The sequence below is a fragment of the Rissa tridactyla genome, chromosome 2 (genome assembly GCF_028500815.1).
Source record: "Rissa tridactyla isolate bRisTri1 chromosome 2, bRisTri1.patW.cur.20221130, whole genome shotgun sequence".
NCBI classification, from domain to species: domain Eukaryota; kingdom Metazoa; phylum Chordata; class Aves; order Charadriiformes; family Laridae; genus Rissa; species Rissa tridactyla.
In genome coordinates, this window is record NC_071467.1 from 77,429,082 (window position 1) to 77,454,073 (window position 24,992).

Here is a 24,992-nt window from a genome sequence, read left to right on the forward strand (position 1 = left end):
TTAAATTCATAATCAACAGCAGGGGCAGGGGCAAGAGGTGGAAAAAGACGTGCTGCGCACGCACAGCAGACATCAAAACCGCCTTACTCAGGCTGTGGGTATATGTGTTCAGATCAGGAAAGGCTGTTGCTGGTGTAGGCTGGGTGGTACCTTCCTCCTGTGTAGGAAGGGCTAACCGTTTAGTCCATAAAAGCACTTGATGAGAGTTCTCCTGACTAGCTACTGGTACTCATTTGTGCCTCCTCCTCCTGTCAGCTTAGGTAGCCTCTTTGTCCTCATATCCTCCCTTCAAAGGGCATTCTTCCACCTCCTCTTCTGGCAGCTGAATTCATTAAGAGATTTACCATGGAATAGTAATTTTCAAGCAAGTTTGGTTTCTTTAATACTCATGAAAAATCTGATACAAGATCGGCATATTGTTCAGTATATCACACTTCTTACAGTTAGAGAAGAGCTGCATTGCTACTGGACTTGAAGAGAGAACCATTGCCAAAATTATTCTGTCTCGTCTTGAGCATGAGCATAGGACTCTACGTACCATTGTTGTCTTTAAGTGACTCACTGCTTTCCTCCCTTTCCAGACATAATATCTGAAACTTTCTTTCATAAATTAAACTTTTTCCCCTAAAAATATTACAACAACTAGTCATTTACTTGCAATGAGAAACATTTTCACCAAGAGGAAGAACCAGTGGGTAATGTCACTGAAAAATCTAGCATTAGTTGACAAGTCAACTTTATTATTTCTGAAATGTACAAAGTCGTTTGCAGTTCTCTGGTACAGTAGCTTATCTTAAATGATGCTGGAATTTCAACCTGTTAATATGGGTAGGTAATAAGACATATTTTTAAGAAGTAGGAAAGAAAATAAAATTACTGCTACAATACGATGCAAGGTTTTCATTCCATGGAAGCATGTGCTTGAGTTGGTCATGTGTTTAGCCTGGTCTTAATGAATTAATCAATTTCTTAGTCTGAAAAACTCATGTATTTTAAAAAAAAATAAAATATTGAATTTCTCTCTAAAGAGGTTTTTATTTTGTGAAGTAGATTTCGCATTGGGAACATTCTGCCATCAGCTGCAGGGCGAGTGCAGCGACAGCTACTTCTGAGTCACTGCCTGTGTTAACAAGGACTCAGGGTTGTTTACCCCTTGGTGAAAGATGCCCTGTTGATCAAATTAGAGAATGGCACTGCAAGGGCTGCTGTAACTCCACCGTACCCATCACTTTGTGGTGATTATAACTGGTGCAGTGTTGCCATTTTGTCCCCATTGCCGTGAGTTCCCATCTGTCTTGTGTCTGGTACCTCTATGCAGGGCAATTCCTATGCAGGAGAATATGCTCGTAAGTTTTCTTCATTCAGAAAAGGAAGATTTCAGCCTTTCAACTGTAGAGCTGTGGCGTTGGGTTAATTGCATTGTTCAATGGGATTAGACTTGACGTAGGATAACTTATATTTGAATGTTGTGTACCATCCATTGTTGAATACGCTGTATTATTGAAATGAAAGGATTTTATATATATAAATATATAAAAGAGTATTGTTGTAATGAATTACAGCAGAGTAAGAAGATGGCCTGGTAGGATTTTGTTCACTTGTATTTTGATTTAATTTTAATTTCATGATGCTAGCTGTAAGAAGTTTGAAAAATACAAATTTAAGGCATTCTGTCACATCTATGCCCTTTGGACTTCTAAGTTGGTATATAGTACTTAATTTTATAAATCACAAATAGAGCAAAGTTAAGCAGTTGTTCAGAAAGGTATCTCTAGTCAAGCCTTAAACACACTTAAGTTACTGTCACGGGCAGAGTGATTAACTTCACTTGTAAGGGAGAAGTAGTGAAATATTTCTTAATATTAAACAGTGATTTAACAAAGTTAGTAGTGAATGCAACGGTGTTTTATGAGATTCGATGGCAAGGTACACTTGATTATTTACTGCATAGAGGACAGGGTCAGAGAAGCTGTCAGAGACCCTCCATGAGGTTCAGAAAGGACCCCCTTGCTTTCTAAACTGCTTCTCAGAGAGGAGTCTAGGTGCGGCTGGATCCAGTCGTAGTCCCAGACTTGGTCAACGGTTTATGTCTAAAGGATTACATATGCACAATCAATCCTTTACATCACTTAGATAAGATTTCAAAGTTTAGCATGCTATTAGTCACTTACCGAGAATCTGTTGCAGCAAGGAATCTCTCAGCCTCGAGGAGAAGAACCTTAAGCGAGCATCCCCACTCAAGGGAGATCCTGGCGTGCAGCCCGCTGCCGTGCACGAGACCTCAAAGGGCTCTTGGTCTGTCCACTTTTATAGAGTAAGATAATTGACCTATAGTCATATTCACATAGGAGCAAAATCTCTAGGTCCCCACTCCAGACAGTGTTTTGGCTGTGTTGCCAGCCATCCCCCAAAGTCCAGGTGCAACTCATCACAACTCCCTCCGATGGTTATGGCTTGAGCAGGACCTGGGGCAGGGGGAAAGGGGGAGAGCACACTGCCACGGTTGCCCACTCTTGTAAGTTATGTTGGTTGAATTCAAGTGCCTGTTGATGCAGAATGTAAGTGCATATAAAAAGAAATAGTAAAAGTTTTAAAGGATGAGACTGTGATGTGTAGCTTGCCTGCTTTGTCGTCTTGGAAGTATATTAAAATGTTAAAAATCAATCATGAGAAAGCTACTTTCCCTCCACCACTGAAAGCAAAGTATTAATTTAATTGATTCTAGAACAGCTAGTTGTTCTCAATCACAAGGAGGGAAGAAAAAAAAAAAAAGGAAAAAAGAAAGGAATGGAAAAGCATTCGATTTAATCCATTCTTAATGTTTAATACCTTGTTATCATGCATGCAAATTGCTAATAGAGTAATTTTAAATAACTGCAAGAGCACCTGCAATTTTGCTTAGATGAAAGGTGATACTGAAAAATTTGAAAAATTAAAAACAAATATTTTTTTATCTTTTCGGCAAATTAAATTAGCATGAAAATAAAAATGTTACTGTAAGTTTAACAGTGATTAGAAAGAAACATGAAGTATTTTTTTAACTGTACAGAAACAAATGCTTTGTCTTTTTCAGAGTAAGTTCATATTCAGGAACTATGCCATGTGATTTCCCCATAGTAAATCTAGTAAATAATTTATTTTATGCTTCTGCATTCATTGTGGAAGAAAGGAGTTTGCCATGTTTATGGAAAACTCATTACAGCATTTATCACAAGGTGAAGCGTGAGGAGGAGAGGTCAAGGAATAGATAAACTAAATAAAATAAGTGGTAATAAGTCCTCATATCTGTGTATTCATCAGAGAGACCTAAAGAAACTCTGGAATGAAACACCTGAAATGCTGCTGCTACCCTCTTGTGTGGAGTCTCTCACCAAGAGTTGTGCTGATACTGCAGGACAGGAAGGAGGCAACTGCTATGCCAATTGTGGCAGAACTCCAGAGGAAACCAGACGACTACCAACTTCACAGAATCACAGAATGGTTCGGGTTGGAAGGGACCTTAAAGATCATCTAGTTCCAGCCCCCCTGCCATGGGCAGGGACACCTCCCACTAGACCAGGCTGCTCAAAGCCCCATCCAGCCTGGCCTTGAACACTTCCAGGGATGGGGCATCCACAGCTTCCCTGGGCAACCTGTTCCAGTGCCTCACTACCCTTACAGTAAAGAGTTTTTTCCTGATATCCAATCTAAATCTACCCTCTTTCAATTTGAGGCCGTTACCCCGCGTCCTATCATTACACTCCCTGATAAAGAGTCCCTCCCCATCCTTCCTATAGGCCCCCTTTCAAAACCCAATGTCTGTTTGGGCATATTAGTGGAAGTAGAATGTAAGACCAGTGCACATTTGGGTGAGAGTGAGGTATGAAAGAAAAGTCAAGACAGCTTTTGTAGAGAAAAAACTAAGAATTCTTGTAGAATTAGAAGGTTCTCTTTTAGAAGGTTTCAGCGATCCTATGGGTGAGAATGGTCCACTTGCTATGGGATGCCTGGATTTCTGGGAGGCAAGATCCCTCACAAAAGGGTCTTGAAGAAAGTAAGCAGCCATGGGACAGGACAAATGTCTTTGACTGGTTCTCCTCACCTAAATATTTTTTAGATGTAATTTTTAAAAAATCCCTCTTATGTCCCTTTAATTTTCTTTTACACTACATTTTCTTTTAAAAGTAGCCTTCTGCATTGCTCCGAAAAGTAAAGATTTGAGTGAAAGTTGCTTATCAAACATAAAATATGTACAAGTCCCAGAAACAGTAATTTGTTGTTGAAGCACGTTTTACCAGTCTGCAGAGTGTTATTCATGGGAGTGCTTTAGTGTTGCATAGTACACGATAGTGTAGGGATCTGACAGCTTTTACAGTGAGCTTTATAGTACCAAAAGTAAATCTATAAATAAATTGGATTTGTTATGTAAGATATTTTTAGATCTCTGTTCATATATAAGATAAAGCCTGACTATGCAAGTATACAGATGGTAGTTTATGTACATTTCTAGAAGATGAAAAGAATACTGAAAGAGTAATTTTACTTGAATTCATAAGGTGCAGGTTTGCTGTTATTTTTCTCGCTTTACTGTAGCCAGATATATTTGTTCCTGAAATAACATGGATATTGAGGGTAGGGCAAATTGCTACTGTAAAATTAACAGCAGGCGTTTTCCTTGCTTCTTCATAAAAATGTTTCTGCCTGGTGTTCGAAAATAACAACTACGTTTACTGCTACATCGTGCAATGTAGCTTCGGCCCCAGCTTTTGGTGTAGCCCCTTGCTTTCTTGTTGACCTTTATTTAAAAAAAAAAAATATCAAACCCATCAGATTTAGGTAACTGAAGGTATTTTAAGTCTGGCCAGCTGGCATGGCCATTTTTTCTTTCTGTCTGCTATATCATACTGAAGAAACATGATCTATTGCTGGTCTTCCTGTTTCTTCTGTACCATGTTTTGTTCCTTCTGTTTACTCCCTTCTACTGTACTGGAAGCAGAAACATTAAAATACCATGTTGCATATGAGGTTGTATTTCTGTACCATTTGGACGGAAAAAGTACGTCTAGGGAGTCACCCTTTCAATGTGGTGCTGTTAGGTCCTAGAAACAAGCATCTGAAGAACACAGATGTGAAGCTATAGCTGAGGAAAATTAGATGAAACCAGCGGAGGAAGTTGTTACCAAAATGTCACCTTCCCTGTAGTGTTGAGAGAAAAACAAACTTTGAAGAAGTTGTGCTGGAAGATGTGAGGTGACTCGTCTGGGTGGCTATTACTGTCATGAATCCAATGAATTTTGCCCTGCTGGAAGAGCTGTGGGTTTGCCAGAGAAAGATCATAGAATCATAGAATGTGTTGGGTTGGAAGGGACCTTTAAAGGTCATCTAGTCCAACCCGCCTGCAGTGAGCAGGGACATCTGTAACTAGATCAGATGGACTGGTTGCACTGAAATAGCTGTCAGTATTCCAGCATACAGTCTCAGACCAAAGCATCAGGCTTCTTTGGAGGCTACACAAGGAAAAGGATACAGAAGAATAGCAGAGGAACTGATACCACACCAGACAGATAAGATGCAGCCCTTTATCTGTCAAACATTAAATAAGAATTACCTTGTGTATATGCAGTGTCATTCTGTGAAAAACAGTTGTTACGAGCTAAGAGCTGAGCTTTTGGAATGAAAGTTTCTCTTGACACCCAAATATGAAACAACCTTTTGCCCCCAAATAATTTATAGACTTTTCTCATTGCATGCACTGCAATCTTTACAGGAGTAGGCGTAGCTGCAAAGGCTTAACCTTGCTGGATCCCTGAGAGAACTTATGCAAACTTTAAACCACACTTGGTATGATGCAGCATGACTCATACAGGTCCTTGGGTGGAATAGCTGCCAGTCTCAAAAAAATTAGGTTTTATTTACAGCAGAGTTAACTTACTTAGAATAAGTTAATTATTCAACCAAGGAAAACTCAGAATTGCTGTTGAAACAGAGGAAGTACCAAGACTTGAAAAGAAATCTCTCACTGAGTCCTTGCAGGGCAGAGTTTCCTCCAGCCTTCTTCTAGAAACCCCTTCTAGTTCAAACAGCTTCCAGTGGCTTCCAGCATTGAAACAACCTCAACAAGTCCCTTCTGGGTCTTTAGGAAATCTTTCTGTTACCCTCACGCTTTGTTGACAGTCTACTTTGCGGAAGTCGGTTGCACTGCATCAGAGTACTATCCCGCTTCTTCGTGCTCTCTCCCTCCTTGCTCCATCCTGTCTTCTGAAAGCTTCCTTCTGCTGCATCTCTCAGGGGCCCTGGTTTAGATGGATCCACTTGACACACAGAGGGCAGCATTTGGAGAATAACGTTTGGTTTTCCTTTCTTCCCTTATAAACTGCAAACAAGAAGTAAGTTCTGCAATGACCTAAACCAAATATATAGGGCACTTTTCTGTAGGAAGGCCCTGATTCATCAGAGCACAACAGTTTATTTAGCATGTGTTCTGTGGATCCTTGTCAGGACTTAGAATTGGCACGTTGTTAAGCTGTGCTGGATGTGGCACTGGAAGTGCTGCTGAATACAGCTATGAGGCTGTCACAGGGAGGACAACCATTTTAAGGTGTGCCTTGGAGGTTTTACCAAATCAGGACTGAAAAGGAAATTGGCTCATTTTGGCTTATTAATAACAATAGTGTGCTAATAAAAAAAAAAAAAGTATATTTTATAGCATTTCTCACTACCAAGTGACCGAAAACATACAAAAGTCTCTTTTTTTTGCCATTTTCTTCAAATTATATAGTATAAATGGTGGGAACAGCAATGCTAGTGTGAAAAAGAAGTACATGTTCTGTAACCTTTGCTAATATCATGCAGAAAGAGTTTTTAATCAGTAAAAATAATTCACCAAGAAGACTGGAACAGGAGCCAAGTATGAAAATAAGCATCCTGTCACACTAAAGATGTAAATGTTAAATTTTACCTCCTTTTACAGGAATTATGGTTCCTGTATGCTAAATAGTCAGCATTATGTGCCTGTATTGCTGAAATTTCAGTGATAAATAATAAATTATGATCTTGTGAGTCACATGGTGAAATTTTGTCAGTTATTGTATATACTCAAAGAAGAGTGTGTCTTCAAAATTACCTTCTCATTTCCTTTAATCTGATCTCTTTGAACAGCAACACAATCCTCATTGTCAACCTGTTTTTCTGATGGATAGATGTGTTAATCCACGTTTAAACTGTGGAGTTTCAAAATTCATCAAATAAAGGCCTTGAGTATATTGATGATGTATGCTGGAAATTATCAAAAAGGATTTTAGGTAAAGAAGTTACAAACCATTTCCAAATTTCTCAAAAGCTTGGAAATTACTTAAGTGCAGTAATCATAGAATAGATTTAATTCATCCATGACGTATTTGCCATTAGAAATAATGCTGCAAAAATCAATCAGCTGCAGCTTTGGTATTTGTTTTTACAGTATATTTAATTCATATTTACATGTACAAAAGCGCTGGCACCAATGTGTAAACCAGGATTGCAAAAACCATAGGAACAAAACGTGGAATTGTTCAGAATTAGACCCATTTATAACCCCTCAACTTGTGAGGTTTTTAGATAGCTGTGAGTCTGGACTTAATCCCACAAGAGGACAAACTGGGACCCAGCTTTCCCTGTGTTGAAGGGCATTCACTAAATTCCTCCTACTGAATTGAACATCCCATGAGAGGGAAAGAGGGAGTGCAGCAGCCCTTGTGCAGGAGCCTGGGGATTAGGGAATTCACCCAGAGTGCTGCAGGGACAGGAAATCTAGTACCTCCTTCAGAGATTTTTAAATCATTTCATTTTGGAGCAGAAAATGCTGCGAGGGCTCTACCTCCAAAATAACCTCATATTCACTGATAAGCATTTTTCCTTGGGGATAGGAAAAGAGAGGAGATTTCTTTTGGCAGAGGAGTGTTTTGAACATGGGTTGCTCATAGAGCGCATTGTCTAACCCCTGGATCTCCTCTTAAAACACAAAAATTTCTGGTGCTGACACCCTATTTCTGCAGCACTGGTAGGTAGCTATGGCTCTGTACTGAGCCTGTGTTAGCAGCTGGAGGTTCCAGGGGGCTGTGGTGGTGAGCTGTGAGGGGGGGACTGTGGATCGCCACCTGCCAGTCAAAGCTGAAATGTGGCCAGCAGGTCAAGGGAGGTGATTCTGCCCCTCTACTCTGCTCTCGTGAGACCCCACCTGGAGTACTGCGTCCAGCTCTGGAGCCCTCAGTACAGGAAGGACATGGACCTGTTGGAACGAGTTCCATAGGAGGGCCACAAAGATGATCAGAGGGCTGGAGCACCTCTCCTATGAGGACAGGCTGAGAGACTTGGGGTTGTTCAGCCTGGAGAAGAGAAGGCTCCGGAGAGACCTTATAGCGGCCTGCCAGTACCTAAAGGGGGCCTACAGGTAAGATGGGGAGGGAGTCCTTATCAGAGAGTGTAGTGATAGGACAAGGTATAATGGTTTCAAACTGAAAGAGGGGAGGTTTAGATTAGATATTAGGAAGAAATTCTTTACTATGAAGTTGGTGAGGCACTGGAACAGGTTGCCCAGAGAAGTTGTGGATGCCCCATCCCTGGAGGTGTTCAAGGCCAGGCTGGATGGGGCTTTGAGCAGCCTGGTCTAGTGGGAGGTGTCCCTGCCCAGGGCAGGGGTTTGGAACCAGATGATCTTTATGGTCCCTAAATATTCTATGAAAATGTTATCTAATCAGGGGCCCATGGTGCCCCTGTCCAAACACAGTTCAGAAAGAAACAGGCAGCTGCTGGAGGCTGAAGACAAGTTGTTGTGTGTAGAGGACTCTCTGCATCAAAAGAGGGTACCTACATCCCTGAGGCGCTGTGGCCCACGGACAACCCATGCTGGAGCAGAGACGCACCTGAAGACACAACTGCAGCCCATCAGTATCCCAGGCTGGAGTGGGGACACTGAGGAAAATGGCAGCAGAAACCATTAAGCATACAGCAGCAGAAGTGATTAAGCACCCACTGGCAGAAAGAAACCATCACAGATAACACCTCAACTTCCTACACCGCCTGTCACCTCACCCCAGGAATTTTGGTGGACTGAGCATTATCCATAGCAAAAATAAGGCAAATTAGGACTGGGAAGTGCAGAGGAGAGATGGTTGTGTAAGTGTTTGTCTCAGTGTTTATTTTATTCTTTTTTTTCAAAACTGCAATCAGCAATGAGAGGTTTGTTTTTGTTTGCGATAAATTAATTCAATTAAAATTCTCTGACTCTACACTGTTTTGCCCACAAAGAGTCCCAAGCAAATAAATGTGCCTCCTTGCAGCCCAGAGCTAAGCACTCGTGGCTCAGTACAGAATCATCAGCAACACCCTTTTCGGGGTATTTTCTACTTAGGTGGCCTTGCCTTTCAGCTCTAATTTTTCTCAGTCATATTTTTAGGATTCCTATTTTCTCTGGGCATTGCACACACAGTCTTAGTGCCTGTCCTTTTGGGATCTGCATTCACTGGATGACAAGGCACTTGAAAGTCTGGTATTTACCATGCCAGTCTTTCTGTGAATTAAGGCTTGAGTTTCTGTCTGCATCCTTATGTGCCTGAATACCTCTGGAACCTACCATAGAAAACACTTGGGAAACTGTACACACAGTAACATGGAAAATGTTTTTCAAAATAAAATGTTTTACAAAATAAAACCAAGATAATTCTGAATGCTTTAACTCTTGCTATGATTTATGCTAAATTTTGTTTTGTGGTTAGGCCTAGTAATAAGTGTTCATGAATAGTTTAGCATGTATCTGCCAGATAGTAAGTTATTGGGGTTTTTTCCTGATCAGGTTCCTCAAAGTAAACAGAACTGGTTTTCAAAACTCTGTTTTTCTTGTTTATTTTCCAGTGGGAGCAAAGGTTTTAATTTAAGACTTTCTATGTTTAGTAGTTCATGAATATAATCATTAAAGAGCAATTGGGAGATTTCTGCAAGATACATATTCTGTGAACAAGCAAAAGAGCAACTTTCATTCCCGAGTTAGAGAGATAATGCAAATCATTCTTGTTGCCTTTCATTTAGACCATTGTAAGGAAACAAAAGGTCTGCTTTATGAATGCAGTAGCAGCGTATACCCTCCAGACATCTGCCTGTTCTTTGATTTCTACCTAGGGTGAGTCAGCTTCCTCTGCCTTCAAGGCTAGGAATTGAGCTGTTGAATGAATGGTGACGCTTACTGCTGCTCAGAAAAAAAGGTGTTAAAATATACAGCTTGCGTCATTAAAATTTATCATCCCTGTTTCACAAGAAGTGGGACAGATCCTCACTGTAGGTTCACTTTTCATTTACATATGGATGAAATAAATTTCTTCAATCAGCTGCTGCTTGAATAAACTTCTCCCTCTATTTAGATATGCTGTTATATGGGGCAAACTGATGGTTATCTACCTCTACTCTTGACGAATTTAACGCAGAGATTGAGAATTTTGATTCATTTTTAGTGCTGTCTGGCGCTGCTTCTGACCACTCTTGTTTGCCCCATTTAGAAGTGTTTACGAGCTCCTGACAGGTGAAGTCGGGTGACTGTTCTTTGGTTTTGATGCTTCCTCAATGTGATGACTAACATTTGATCACACAAATATGTGGTAGCTGTGTGGTATCTGATAAAATATTGGAAAATTGCCAGAGAAATACAGAAAGAAATCCATTCTTGCGTGCTTAGTTGGTATTCTGTAAGCAGATAGCTAAAACATCAGCAGGCAAAGTCCGAGGTAAAAACAACCAGTTTCACGCTGGAAGAGCATGGAGGAGCTCTGCTGTCAATGTGCTTCAGACATAAGCCTCTAACTGAAGTGCAGTGCTGTGCCTTGGAAATGCTTTTGGTTTTGCTTTGGATTTGATGCTATCAACCACAACGCTGGGCAGCTGAACAGGAAAGCTGTGTCTTTGGGGAAAGGGCTGCATAGATACCTTTCAAGCTGTACTCTTGAATATCTTCCCTGACACATCCCATGGATGGTTTCGAAGAAGAAAAAGACATGGATGTATGGTTTCCTTCATTTCTAGTGAAAAAAATAACAGAAAACTCTTCTCATCAAACTGGAAAATGAGCTGCACTGGGGTGAAAGAGTTTATTGTTTAAAAGAATTGTATTGAGCAAATGCCAGCACTGTAATACTTCACCATTATTAAAGGCTGATATAGTTACAACCATGTTAATCTCATCAGACAGATTCTTTGCAAAACGCTGCTTCTGTCTGTTCTGCAGTGGTTTTGAGATATATAAAACTTAAAGCAAAAGTTAACAGGATCAGACTGAAACAAACCTTGAAATTCTGTCAATTAATTAAGCAGCTCTGGCTGTGTATGTCATTATGTTCTGTTTTTACTCTATTGTCTTGCTGTTTGATGACTCGTCTCTTGAACAGCCGCAAGATAGGCACATATTCTGAAGGTGTAGTGAACCTCGTTTGCCAAATTAGTCATAGACAGCCTGCATATGCAAACTGTAATCTATGCATAAACATTAAGCATCCCCTCAGTTCCTTGAAGGAATTTGTCTTTGCCAAATACATGGTGAGCCTGTGCATTTAAATAAGGTTTCAGACCCATACGCTGAAACCATTACAGCAAAGCAATGCTTTTAGGTAGCTGTAGTGTTATTTGGAGATGAAGTTAACTAGCTGGATGTTAGCAGAGTTACTCAGCAGCAAATGAGCTGGGGACACTGAGGGTGCAGAGTGGTGCATATTTAGCCTGAAAACCAATGGGTCTATTTCTATTGAGAGCCTGAGTCGGTTGTACCATCCTTGCTAAGTGAGCAAGTCATGCCATGGATGGTTTGCCATTACAAAATTATCTGAAGACACCTCACCCGCTCCTGGAGGCTTGGGTGGGGCTCAGAGCCACCGTGGGGAGACCTCAGTGGGGGCTGAGCTCTGTCTGGCCCCTCCGGTGGGAGCTGCTTTCCAGGTGCAGCTCTGCCACTCGGCCTGGCCTCAGCTACAGCTCCCATGAAACTGCCACCATGCCTGGCCATGGGCCCCTCGGTCTGGTCCCGGCCCCAACCCTTAACCTGCGACTGACTTTCTGGGCCTCCCTGGCCCTGCCCAGTCCTGAATCCCCCACGGACGTGTCTCATCACCACGGGCTGGGCTGGTGACCATGTCTGGCCGTGGGGCTGGGCCCTGCCCCACTGGCAGCCCCCAGTCAGGGCTCCCGTTCCTGATGGAGCCGACAGCTCACGCTGCTCCCAGGCACCTACATCTTATGTTCTGCAAAACATCTTCGTGAGGGAGCTTGCAGCCCTGGGCCAGTGAAGCAGCCGGGATTGAGAGGGTGGTGCTCTCATTACACTTGTGTGTTTTGATTTTCTGGTTTTGATACCAGCTCCTGGTGTGGCCAGCCTTGAAATTTCACCTACAGGATCAGGAAGATAAAAAGTCTTACAGTGCCATGCTTGGGGACTTGAAAAAAACTCGTTTTCCACAGGAAAAAAACCAAACAACAAAAACCATTGATGAATGTTGCTATCAATGGGGAGCCCTTTAGGAAGCTGTTAATGAACAGACAAGAGTTCATAATTCCGTCATCAGAAGAGATGTCAGCTGTGGCTTAAAGCCACGGGTGAAAGCAAAAGCAGCAGTTAGATATGTAAAAAAGATGGTTCAATATCACGAAAGTTGTGATATGTAGGAGACTTGTAGATGTCAGGAAAATTCCTTGCCTGTTTTTGTCAAGGCCAATGACAACATTTTGGAAGTATTCCAGGAAAAAAGCCATCCTAACAAAGGAAGGGTCTGTAATTAGATGGGAAGAGTAAACAATCTGTATGAAATAAAAGATGCTGCTGTGATGGGTTTGTATTTGGAAAGAAATAGAGTGGTCTACTAAACAACTTTGTAGGAAATCAAGTAATCTAAAAATGTTTTTCACCTTTTAATAGGGAACAGGTTTGGATTAAGTAACTTTCCAAAAGCAGTAGATTTCAGTAAGATATCTGATGCAATGATACTGGAAATCCTGATTAAAATTCTGACACTGTTCCTCATCAAAAGAGTACAGTCTAATGGATTTTGAGTGGGGTAACTGGAAATTGTCAGTGTTCAATGAATTGGCATGTGTGTTGTGTTCTACAGGAACCGGTTCTCATCCGGTTCTCATTCTTTATGCTAGTATGTATTTTTTAGTAATGATCTAAGAGATACCTGAAGACAATCACAAACAATCATTTTTGCAGAAAAGACAAATATTAGTCTGATATACAGTAATACAGAATGCTTTATAAATTATATTCATCAAGACAAGGTGCACCTTTATGTTGTCTGGAAAGTCATAATTCTAAAAGCAAAGAGTAAGGGTCGTAGCTGGAAAACTGAAAGGCTGCAACTTTGTAAAATATTTTGGAGGCATAGCAGACAGAGAACTCCAGAGATGTCACAGCAGAAAGTTGTGCAGTGTAGGTCACGGACATATTGAGGGGAGTAGGGCAGGAGGCTGTGTGTGTCTTTGCATACGGGAGCACAGTGTCAAGATTTGTGTCAAATGAACTTTCAAAAATTGTTTGAAGGTTGTTGAGGGTTTAGAGAAGAGAGTGTAGAAAATACACTCTCTTCTGGTGGTGCTAAGTCTATTTACCTGATCAAAAAGCAAATTAAGCTATCTGATCAGTGTTTAACTTTACAGGGAAAAGAGTGTGGACTCTTAGGCTGAGAAAGATATAACAGGACCAAGACTTCAAAGTAAGAAATACAGAAGACATTTTTAACAGTTTTCAACAGTTCAGCTGATTAACCACTAGAACAAACAGCTAAGGAGTTAATGAATTCTCCATCTCCTGATGTCTGTGTAATGAAGATTTGTGTGTATGAGTAAAATGCCATTTATTGGTCTCAGTACAAATAATCAGGCTGGTGGAAGTTACTAACATAGGCTAAACTTAAGGGGATAATAGAGCCTAATTGTTAAAAATAATCTCCACCCCCAGTTAGGAGTCCAAGTTAGCTTTAAAAAAAAAAAGAATCTACAGCTGTTTTTCCTAGTAGGTGTATTTAAGAGAATGTGTATGAGATCTGAGTAAACAGTACCATAATTTGCCAAACAGGTACCCTGTTGATCACCATCCCTGTCAGCCATATCACTGGTTCAGTATTGTGTGATCGGGAATCACAAGATTTATTTCTTGTAGGTTATTTCTTGATACATTTCAAGGGCAGCTGAAATTTTTATTTCATCCATATTTATTTGTAAACTGTGTTGTGAAGCTGGATGCACATATAGGCTAATTGCTTCTAGAGCTCTTACTGCTGACTTATTGACCTGGTTTGTCAAACTTGCTGAATAGTTGATTAGATATACGCCACAGCATTCTGAAAACAAAACCCAGGCCACAGAAAAGTAGAATGTAATATTCAGTGCCCTAAATGACATTATAAGGGACAAAATTATCCCTATATGGGATTACAGGGACAAGAATGTCCCTGTATCACTTCACTGATCTACACAGATGTAGTTTTTCTGCAGGCTTTTTCAACATCAGAAGCTCAACAACAAAGATGGACATTTCTTGCTTACTAGACCAAAATTTTGACCTGCAGTTCCCTCCATAAACAAGGAGGACGGGGTTGGGGAGTAGCGAAGAGGGAGAAGGGGAGAGAGACACTTGTCCCCTATGGGTATTCAGTGTTAGATTCTGTGAATTGCCTCGAAGAACAGTTTTTCTCCATTGAGAATAAGGCACTACGCTAATTTTTATGTAGTGAGCCCTAACAGAATACCTTTGTTTCTCCATGATGACATTCTGTTGTCTATATTATTCAGACTAGATGGAGGAATATTTGGCCTTTAAATCTATAAATTCTTAGAATTATTTATACTTCGGTAAAGAAAAGAGTTGATAGTCACGTAGCCTTGTACAAATGACTGAATCAGAATTGGTACTTTACATAACAAAAGAAGAATGAGCAAATAAATAAAGCATTATTGCCTCAGGACAAGCAGAGCTTGATTTGTGAAATATGCACTTAAGAAAATGTACTGTACCACGCATTCGAGGATATTTTGCTCGCTTACTGCATAACAACAGCATGACCTCCATTGTGCAAGATACTGCAAATGCAATTGCCACCTTGCAAAAACTGATGTAGTGCTACGATCTTTAACTGAGATATGCTAACTTACTCTAGCTGAACAAATATCTAGAGTTTATCAAGCTTTAGGGGAGTAACTGGGAATTGACTGCTAAAGTCATCTGCATAATGCAAGGAAAATTCTGACAAGGAAATCAACTTGGATGTAAGAGTTTGAGAGAGCAGGAACTCAAGTAACAGTTTGACAGATACCACTGAAAATCCTCAGTTAGAGACTTGAGGGAGGATGACTACTTGCTAGCCATCTACTAGGATCCAGATGGACAAATTCTGGGGAGAAAGTACTTAACCCTACAGTATTGAAAGACACTATAACGTTGTATTCAGTATGGGTTGTGTGCCCTGTCTTTTAGCTCTAGGACTTAAAAAATCTCAGCTACAAGTGATTTGAGTGGTGAGGGTAAAGCATAGGCCAGAGAACATGGACAGTCAAGAACTAATTAGTCTTGCGTGAATCACATGTACGGGCTGTAAGGTCATGTTGGTAATATTTCAGGGAAAGACATTTGCGAGGGGATTTTCATTATTTCAATCGCACAGCAGTTTCTCTTTCATCAGAAGCAGGTACTGTTATTTTTAGTCTGAAGACTTTTAAATGCTGCGTCTTGACCTGCATTCAGAATTACTTTGGCTTTTTTCTTACAGACTTTAGCTCTGAGAGTGGCTTCTCTGTCTACTACAAATAGGCAAGTGTTTTGTCTCAAAGTCAGTGTTTTGTGTGTCAGTTCACCTAGGTTTTGATGTACGGATTTTATATCTCTTTGAGATAATAGTACAGAATGTATTATCAAATAAAAAGCCATCATAACCAGCAGTCTTGATTTGCTGTGTTCCTCACACTGATCCAGTCTGCAAAAATTTCAGTGCACAACATCAGACACTACAATCTGATTAGTAATTGGTTTTGATCCTTCTGCTATGCCCTTTTCAGCCACCAGAGATGACAAAATATGAAGGAAGAGGTGTTCTTAAATGCTTTGGATTTCTTAGGATTTTTCAGCAGAAAGAGAGGGAACAATGTATTTGTAACCATTTTGTATTTGGCTATCTGACCAGCCCAGCCATGGTCTTCATAAGTAGTTGAAATTCAGCTTCTTTCACAGTTGTCTTTTAGTGAAAGAAACCCAAATCAACAATCTGGTGAAATGTAATATGTGACTGGATAACACATTATCCCACAAGCGGTGACTTCAGGATTGACATGTGAGCATTCGCAGCCAGTGTGATAGAGAGGGTGGCTGAAGCATTTAGGTGTACTTGAGCTTTGCAGTGGGCTTCAGCAATTGGAGTTCTCTAAAGCCACCTCTGGTTGTCACCTTCTCTTTTGTACTGTGGAAATGGAGGAAGGAAAACATTCTTATGCTGTTAGATAAACAGCAACTTGCAAGAGTAAGCTTTCATTACGGAAAAAAATCCATTGTTTTTGCAGGCGTTCCTTATAAATTAGCAAAATACTTCCACCAAGGACCAGTGGACTTACATTAGAAATGAAAAGACATTGGCTTCTTGGTCGTGTACTTGCTAAAATGCCTAAACATACTAAATTAATCTTGCATTTAAGAAATAAAGCCACATCAACATTTTGATGAAAAGTCCATTGTATATATTCTTCTCAGTTACAATGTGTCAAATCTGGGATCCTAGCAGTAGGAAAGCAGTACATCTTTTATTTTATTCTTCTCTTCTTTAGTCAGGCTAGAGACAGATACGCGTTATCTTGAACATTTACTTCATGACCTGTCGAACTGTTTATGTGATATGCCTTATTTTGCAAAATAAAGAGCAGTCTATACATATGTGAATCAAAATTATTTTTAGATCTCACCAAAGTGAAAAGAAGAAAAAGAAAGAAAATTATTAGTTCAATATTACTTAGCAACAAAGCAAGATTCCGTCTTGATGCATTGAAATAGAGTTTTTTTACAAAGTGTGCGCAGGATCAGTCTCATAGTGCCCCGCGTACGTTAATGCTGTGTTTGCAGGTACACAAATGCTGTGGAATGGGAAGTCTTCATTATACATTACAGAGATAGATAGCCAAGGTAGCTGTAAATATCACAGAGTCTGTATCCCTGTTATTGTCACAGTCTACTCAAGGTCATTAGACCTGAATAGGAATAATTATCCAAGGCAGAGCATTGGATTAATGGTTACACTTCTTCTGGTACCTTCATTAATAGAACTGCAAACTCTGCAAAAATACACATTGTGAATTAAAGAGAACGCATTACTGTGAGTAACATCTGCAGAATAGGCACATTTTGAGATCTTCATCTTTTCTGGCCTAGCTATTTCTCTCTCTGACTCCATCATGGGTTTTTACAGCTGCCTCCTCCCTCCTCACTGGTTTAGGTTTCTGGTTTTTCTGCCTAGCAATTAGTCTCTTCTTTCTGCCTTCAAGAAAATGGGAAATTCCTGTTTAGTTTTTAGGAGGTGTATGATCAAATTAGGAAGGTTAGAAGGGTTTTTTTTTGCAGAGTTCTAGCTATTTCTTTGTTGGTTCAGTTTTCCAGAGAAGTAGGAAGTCAATGACAAGCTGTCACAGGTAAAATGGGCAAAATTAAAATGTAAAAAAAATTAAAACGTAGGAGAGCTTCACAAGGAGAAGACCATGACTATAACACCAACAAAAGATAAGGAAAAATATGTCAGGTTTTTTTAAAAAATTCAATTTCCTTTTAGATTATTATTTTCAAAAAACATTAGTTTGCCAAATGCCATATTGAAGTAAAGGCAGAATACATATCAAAATAGTCCGCAAAAGTCCAACATGTTCAATATGTTCTGTGTTATGGTTTTATCTTTTCATTTTCAGTCTAGCAACTGCTAAAACGATGACTAAACATTTAAAATACATTTTAAAAAAAATTAGTTTTCCTACTTTTGCCGGAATTGGACTGCATTTCCGTGAAGTCCTCTGAACAGTCCTTGCAGCTTTTGCTTTATTTGCTAATCTGTATTTCCTGCATCCTACTCAGCTATTGAATAGATTACTGTACATAACTTCTTCAGATGTTTAGATTAAGCTTTCTATAATATACATAAAACCTTGAAGAAGTTAGATATTACTTGGAAATGTGTGTATGCCTCTGTCAAGTTCTTCAAGGAACAGGCTAATTTTGGGGGCCATACCAGGCAAATGCCTGCGTACAAGCTTCATCAAAATGTTCCGGGATATTGACAATTGCATATTCCTTGCACAGTGTTGCTTCCGTGCTGATTTTGTTCTTTTTAAAGAAATTGCGGACATTTTGTTTTAAACTGTAGGAGCGTCTTCTACTTTCTTTGCTGCCTGCTCACATTGCCATGGAAATGAAAGCAGAGATCATTCAGCGGTTACAAGGTCCCAAGGCAGGCCAGCTGGAAAACACCAACAACTTCCACAATTTGTATGTCAAAAGGCACACCAATGTAAGGTAATAAAGTCTATCAACAACCTTCATAAAAATTTTGAAAAGAAAGCGTTAAGAGAGCAATTAAGAAAATAAATGTTTTTCAACAACTTAATGTTTAGTATACATTGATTTGATCAAAAGCTAACAGTTCTGTGATCCAGAAGAGAAATAAAGCTGATTGATAGTACAAAAAGTTGATTAGAAAAAGCCACGCATTCGTAGGCTTTCTGCATAATTTATTGATTTTTCAGGTTAAAGTACCAAATCCTACTTTCATCTATACTAGTCAAAATTGTAATTGATGTCAGTTATATTATTCTGAATTTGTAATTTTCTTAACTGAAGCAATTTCTCAGGTTTTGTAAAATGTAAATAGAGGCAGCTGTATCACATATGTATTTTACACAATACCTGAGATAAAATATTCTGCTGCTGATTATTTATTAATCATAAATTTCTGGAAGTTAAAAAAATAATTCACCATTTATTTCAAATATTCTTTCATCTTTACCAGTTGTTTTGCCTGTTATTTTGATTGGACAAGTTAATTTGAATGATATTCTTAGAAATTACATTTTTGAAGTAAGTATCGCAGGACTTTTGAGGAAGTTCATTTTCACTTGTTAGCAGAAATACTTTTTCCTTATGCTGATTCCATGAATTGGTCAAGTGGTGAATGGAAACATAGTGTATTACTTGTATATCTTAGCAATCAAGCTTGAATTTAATAGTCCGAGTAACAAGTGAACAAAGACTTCCATGCTGCATATCATTAACAGGTAAATTTAGCCAGAAAATGTCTACAATGCCAGAAAGTTATTAAACAATTTCTGATAACAAACATGTTTATTGAAATAATTGCCATTATACGTTGCCAGTTTGTGAGCAGGAAAAAGCTTTCTATTTTTCGAATACACTGTAACAAATATAGGTATAGAATGCCTATAAATACCTATAAATATAGGTATATCTATAAGGGTAATACCTGTGAAGGTAATACCTATAAAGGTAACTATAGGTATATATTGCCTATAAACATAATGCCTATAAAGGTAAATATAGATTTACCTACAAATATATTTATTGTTCTATATTTGGCAGTGGCTGTCTGGGGTACGAGCACATCTCTGTGAAGTCCAGAATGCCTGCTTTCAGGTTTTGCTGTTGATTGACAAACGTGATTTCTGTGCAAGGAAACTGTGACCAAGCTGCTGTTCATTTCTATTGTAGCATCCTGTATGCTGATATCGTGGGATTCACGCGCCTGGCCAGTGACTGCTCGCCAGGGGAACTGGTGCACATGCTAAATGAGCTGTTTGGCAAGTTTGATCAGATTGCAAAGGTGGGTTTCTACTGGGCTGGTACTGTTTAAATAAGTCATCTGTAAAACATTTTTTCTTCTTGGGGACCCTTCCGCATTCAGGCAGCATTTCTGAGGCTTTGGCAGGAAGGTTAGACTTGAAATGTGTGAAGAAAAAAATCTGGCTCCGAGTGCAGCCGTGTATTTCTGCCAGTGTGACAATCTGTGAAACCCAAGATAGCACTCTCTAATAGGACCAATAGAGACAGCTCATGGAGCCCTATAAAGCTTAATGGAAGGTGAACACCTCTTTAAATAGACCTTTTACAATAACAAGGATTAAGAAACTCCAGATAGAAAACTGATACAGTCAGTTTTCTGATCTCTGGAAAAGCATTTTAGAGACTAGAAGACAAGGAAGACAATGTTAATCGAAGCAATTTTAATTACTGACCGCAACCTCTTGATTATTCAAGATTCAAATATAATCAGACTTTCTTCTGTTTATTTAGGTGTCATTTTTTATAAAAATTACATCAGTCTTCATGCTTTGTGTTAAGCTGAAATCATAAACACTAAAACAAATAAAAAATTTGTACAAATAAAAATTTGTTCAAAACCTATTGTCCATTATTGGTTAAAAAAATAATAAAATCTTTATATTGCCTTAGAGTACAAAAGATATAAATAAGATTATGATTGCTAGTTTCAGGAAATACTGCGTAGCACATCTTCAAAGATGTAAATGTGGAAGGCTAGGTCTTTGATTTCATATTTCAAATAAAAAGACTTTCTTTAGATTGAGTACATGATACTTTGGCTCAATTCTTTAGTCTAAGGTGTGAACAACACTGCAAATATATGTTTTGCAGTGAACTGACTTCCTGATTTTGCCCATTAAGGACCATAACAGATGGAGGAATCATCCATACAAAACTCTCTGACAGCACTTCTTTTTTAGCAAGCCAAATTCTTCTCCACTGAAACAAGCTTAAATAGAATGATTTTGATAATATCATTTAAGTCAGTCTTTGTAACAGTAATCCTTCATTTATGTAATTCAAGTTGAAAGTGACCATCTGACCTTGCTTTTTCCTCCAGGAAAATGAATGTATGAGAATTAAAATCCTAGGTGACTGCTATTACTGTGTTTCTGGACTACCTATATCTCTCCAAAATCATGCCAAGAATTGTGTGAAAATGGGACTGGACATGTGTGAAGCAATTAAGTAAGTGCTGAACTCTGCTAAATATTCAACAGTCAAAAGTCTGTGTCTTCTATCTGTAGCTGTGCTGCTGGGTGAAACATTCAGACCTGCAGTAGCTGCTGTGTTTCACTACAAGGTACAGCATGGTAATCTTGATCTCAGCCTCAGCAAAGAAATGTTTTAAGATGTTGGGCTGGCGACAGGCTATCTTGTCACTACACCATGAAGATGATTAAGGGGCTGGAGCATCACTCATATGAGGAAAGGCTTAGAGAGCTGGGACTGTTCAACCTGGAGAAGACAAGACTGAGGGGGGAAATCTCATCAATGCATTTAAGTATCTGAAGGGAGGGTGCAAAGAAGATGGAGCCAGGCTCTTTTCTAGTGATGCCCAGTGACAGTACAAGAGACAATGGGCACAAACTGAAACATGGTGGGTTCCCTCTGAATATCAGGAAATACTTTTTCACCGAGAGGGTGATTGAGTACTGGCGCAGGTTGACCAGGGAGATTGTGGAGTTTCCAGCCTTGGAGATACTCAAAATCCAACTGTTACAGCCCTAAGCAACCTGCTCTAGCTGGCCCTGTTTTGAGCAGGAGTTGGACTAGACAGTGTCCATAGGTCCCTTCTGACCTCAGCTATTCTGTGATTCTATGATTATGAGATGGTAAATATCCCAATACACATCACTTAGGACTTGGGAAGCTTTGCTTTTTGCAGAATCATGATGCTGCCACCCACTTTGACCCACTGCTGTCAAACGGCTCTGTGAGAGGCCAGAGCTCCTGCCTCCGGCTGAGTTTGGAGTTCAGTGGTGGTCAGGAGCAATTACCACAATTAAGATGCCTCCACCCCTGAGCCTCTGGAGTGATACTGAGATGTCTACCAAAGAAATTTCTAACAGATTCCTGGGCTGAGAAGCCTACTTTCCATGTTGTTAAATAAGCAATAAAATTTGCATGTCTTTACTAGACCCTGGGTTTAGGTTTAGTTTCACTTTTTCTGTAATTTGTTTTTTAGGTGATGGCTTTCTAAAAAGTTTTGTCAGTTAACGCTTTAGGGCACCATTGCGAATTTTGTGCTTATCAGCAGTATTTTGGATTTGTGAGTTAATGTTTTTGTGCCTTATTTCTTTCCCATAACCTTTGTGCTTGTTCTGTCTTTGAAACAGAAAACAGAACAAGGTATTTAAGAAATTACCTCATCCTTGTGAGGTATATGTGTGGTGTGCACCTCATCATGAAATGGATAGCCATGTTGAAGAGTGTTGTCTCAACAATTAACTAAACAGACATACAAAAGTGATTCCTCTAATCCTTAAGGGTTTTGGCTTTCAGATGCCTGGTCGATTCAGGGTAATTACTGTATGGATAGGTTGACTAATGCAAATTTGGTTCTTTTCCTTCTAAGTATTCATTGAAAAGGTGTAGTATTTGTGGAAACTAGGATTTTGATCTCCTTGCTTTAGGGACCTTTTGCAAAACTAACCTCAGTACAGCAATCGGGTTGCTGCAATTTCTGAAATGTTATTTCTTCATTCAGATATGGTTGTACCTTACATTGTGTCTAAAGAAATATATTTTTTTAATTGGTACTTGGAGTACTTCTCCTTGCCAAGCATTAAAATCTACAGATTTTGTTGTTTCCTCAGTTGCTCTCACTGGATGCTTTCTCTTTTTCATTTAGATATACGGGAACAATATTATAATTAAATCAGTTGCTTCTCTAGCATATTAGGAACTAAAGCTAATACCCCTTCAGTAGAGCAGTAGGTAAAAGAGTACCTGGCCCAAAGTTCTGACTCCCCACCTTGATTGGCTTAAAAATGTTGGTTTTTTTTCCCCAGCTGTTCAGTGAAAATGAGTTTTCTGGTTTACATTTCAAAAGATCTGTGTGCTGTGTGATACACGTGAGTTAAAAGCATTTGCATAGAGTTCCTGGTCAACCTGTTGCTTTTTTACTTAAGAGAAAAAAGTATAGAAGGTGAGAGGCTGGTGGAAAAACAATGCTAAGCTCAGGCCATAAATTGCCCTTCACAAAGAACTGAAAGTATAATTTTACACATCACAATGCAATGCTTTACTTGAGCTCAGAGAGCAATCTGTCTGTTCCTCACACTTCAGAACTTCCCAATTTTCTTTGAAATAACTTTCTGCTCAAGCTGCTATCAAGTATGTTCATTGTTAATGCAGGCTGATAAGGTCCTCCTTGGTAATAGCAGCTTTATAGACTAGAAAATTATCTTTAAGTTGTATAGCACATTCCAATCTGACTTTATTACTGTAGTCAGAATCCACGACACTCCTGTAGACAGACGCCTGGTTATCACAACCTGTTTACATCTCTGTAAGAAGGGAGGAATCTGTACCCTGTGTTTTCAAATGCTTCCAAAGTATTGTGTCAAGTGTTGCAGCCTGCAGGTGAATAAAAATTTCTTATTATTAATCAATTCCATACTTTGTTGTGTGATTGCTACATCTCTGTGTGGAAGCATCTTCTGAAATACTTCTGTGGCCTGTAAAACTAGAAGTAGTAAAACTCTTGCTGTTGGAAGTGTGTCACTCAATATATGTTTGGCTCACTCTGTCTAAAATATCTTTTTTGGCAGATCTGGGTTTTTATTATATTCAGTCACTGAAGTGCAAGCTGACACCTCAGGGCCTAAATTACTGAAATAAAGCAGTTTGCTGTTTAGATTAAAAGTTCTGTATAGATTTTATCACCTGAATATGGTTTTAGTTCCTGTTCTCTTTGAAGCAAAAAAGAGGAATTCTACCAAATTGCCGGGTGATCCGTAGTACAAAGCCGTATTCAGTCTTGTTTCTTAATGATGTGTAGCTCCGTTTTGAGCAATTGAGCCTCACTACGCTACAGGTTGTTTCCATTTAAACATGTTAGTAGTCCCGTTGATTAATTCCTTTGCTTCTCTGCTCTCTGTTGGAACAAATCCAATGTTTCTTATAGTCCGCAGCCTGCTTGCCCAGCAGTGGGATGCTCACCTCATCAAACCATAGATGCCACTGCTGCCTGGGATGTTGAGAGCTCGTCACCTTAACTGAGCACTCTAAGGCTAAAGCTTATCTGCTAAGGCAAAATATATTTGTGTATGAATATATGTGCTGTTTTCTTTCAGGCTAAACTCCACCCCTGTCTGTCTGGTGACTTCCTAATTTACATATTTCTCAGCCACACATTCTCAAAGGCTCTCTTTGGTTTGGTAGCGTGAAATGAGTTCCATTTCAGAGGAGAGTGAAAGAAACTGGTGGATGAGATGGTTATACCAATTTGAAAGCTAGATACAGAAGAAAATAATTTTTTTTTTAGGTATGATTTCATTCCTACAGGTCTGATCCAAAATGGAACCATGCTTTTAAAGCTGGCAGTTTGCAGGGAACTAAGTGCTCGAGGCTCACTGAATGTGTTAAAAGTGCATAAGACAGGACTAGGTGAGTCTTAGATACATTAGTCACAAATTACCAGTGAATAAAGCTCGGATAAACAGAGTAGATGCTTTCCTACTGATCTGAACTCTTCCTTGTGTGGAGTAAAGTTGCTACAAGCAAGCTAGCCATGCTGGTGAAAAACATAGAATCCTTACAAACTCAGATTTAAGGCTGCAGTAGGAAAAATACAGTCTTGATGAGTATTTTGACTGCCCAGGCAGGATGGGACACACTGACTGTGGTGTGCTGAGGGAGACCAGAGAGACCGTGTGAGCAGAAAATTAAATAATAGTGGGAAGTTTCAGATATACTTGTGTAGGTAAGGCAAGTGTCCTATGGGGATGTGATAGGCTACATTCTTAGACGCATTCAGTGCCTGTATCATCATAGCAATTGTTCAGACAGCACAGGAGAGAAGAAGTAGTAAACCCTAATTTGGTCCAGAGTAACACTTCTAATTTAAAATCTTCTGTAGTTTCTTTAATTTGTGAGACAGAAGAGAAGATTCAGTTCTGGAACATACTCTGCTATTCTGCTT

At 39.4% G+C, this 24,992-nt stretch overlaps 1 protein-coding gene across 4 annotated transcripts in view; it reads left to right on the forward strand.

Moving 5' to 3' along the window:
- ADCY2 (adenylate cyclase 2) overlaps positions 1–24,992 on the forward strand; it is a 229,022-nt gene that overhangs the window by 126,919 nt on the left and 77,111 nt on the right. For all 4 annotated transcript variants that reach the window (XR_008464925.1, XM_054192034.1, XM_054192035.1 and 1 more), the window contains exons 5-7: positions 18,375–18,523; positions 19,733–19,844; positions 20,904–21,031. Coding sequence is in view for 3 of the 4 variants with exons in the window: in XM_054192034.1 (XP_054048009.1) it covers positions 18,375–18,523; positions 19,733–19,844; positions 20,904–21,031 (389 nt within the window). In the remaining variant the exon portion in view is untranslated. The remainder of the gene's footprint in view (positions 1–18,374; positions 18,524–19,732; positions 19,845–20,903; positions 21,032–24,992) is intronic.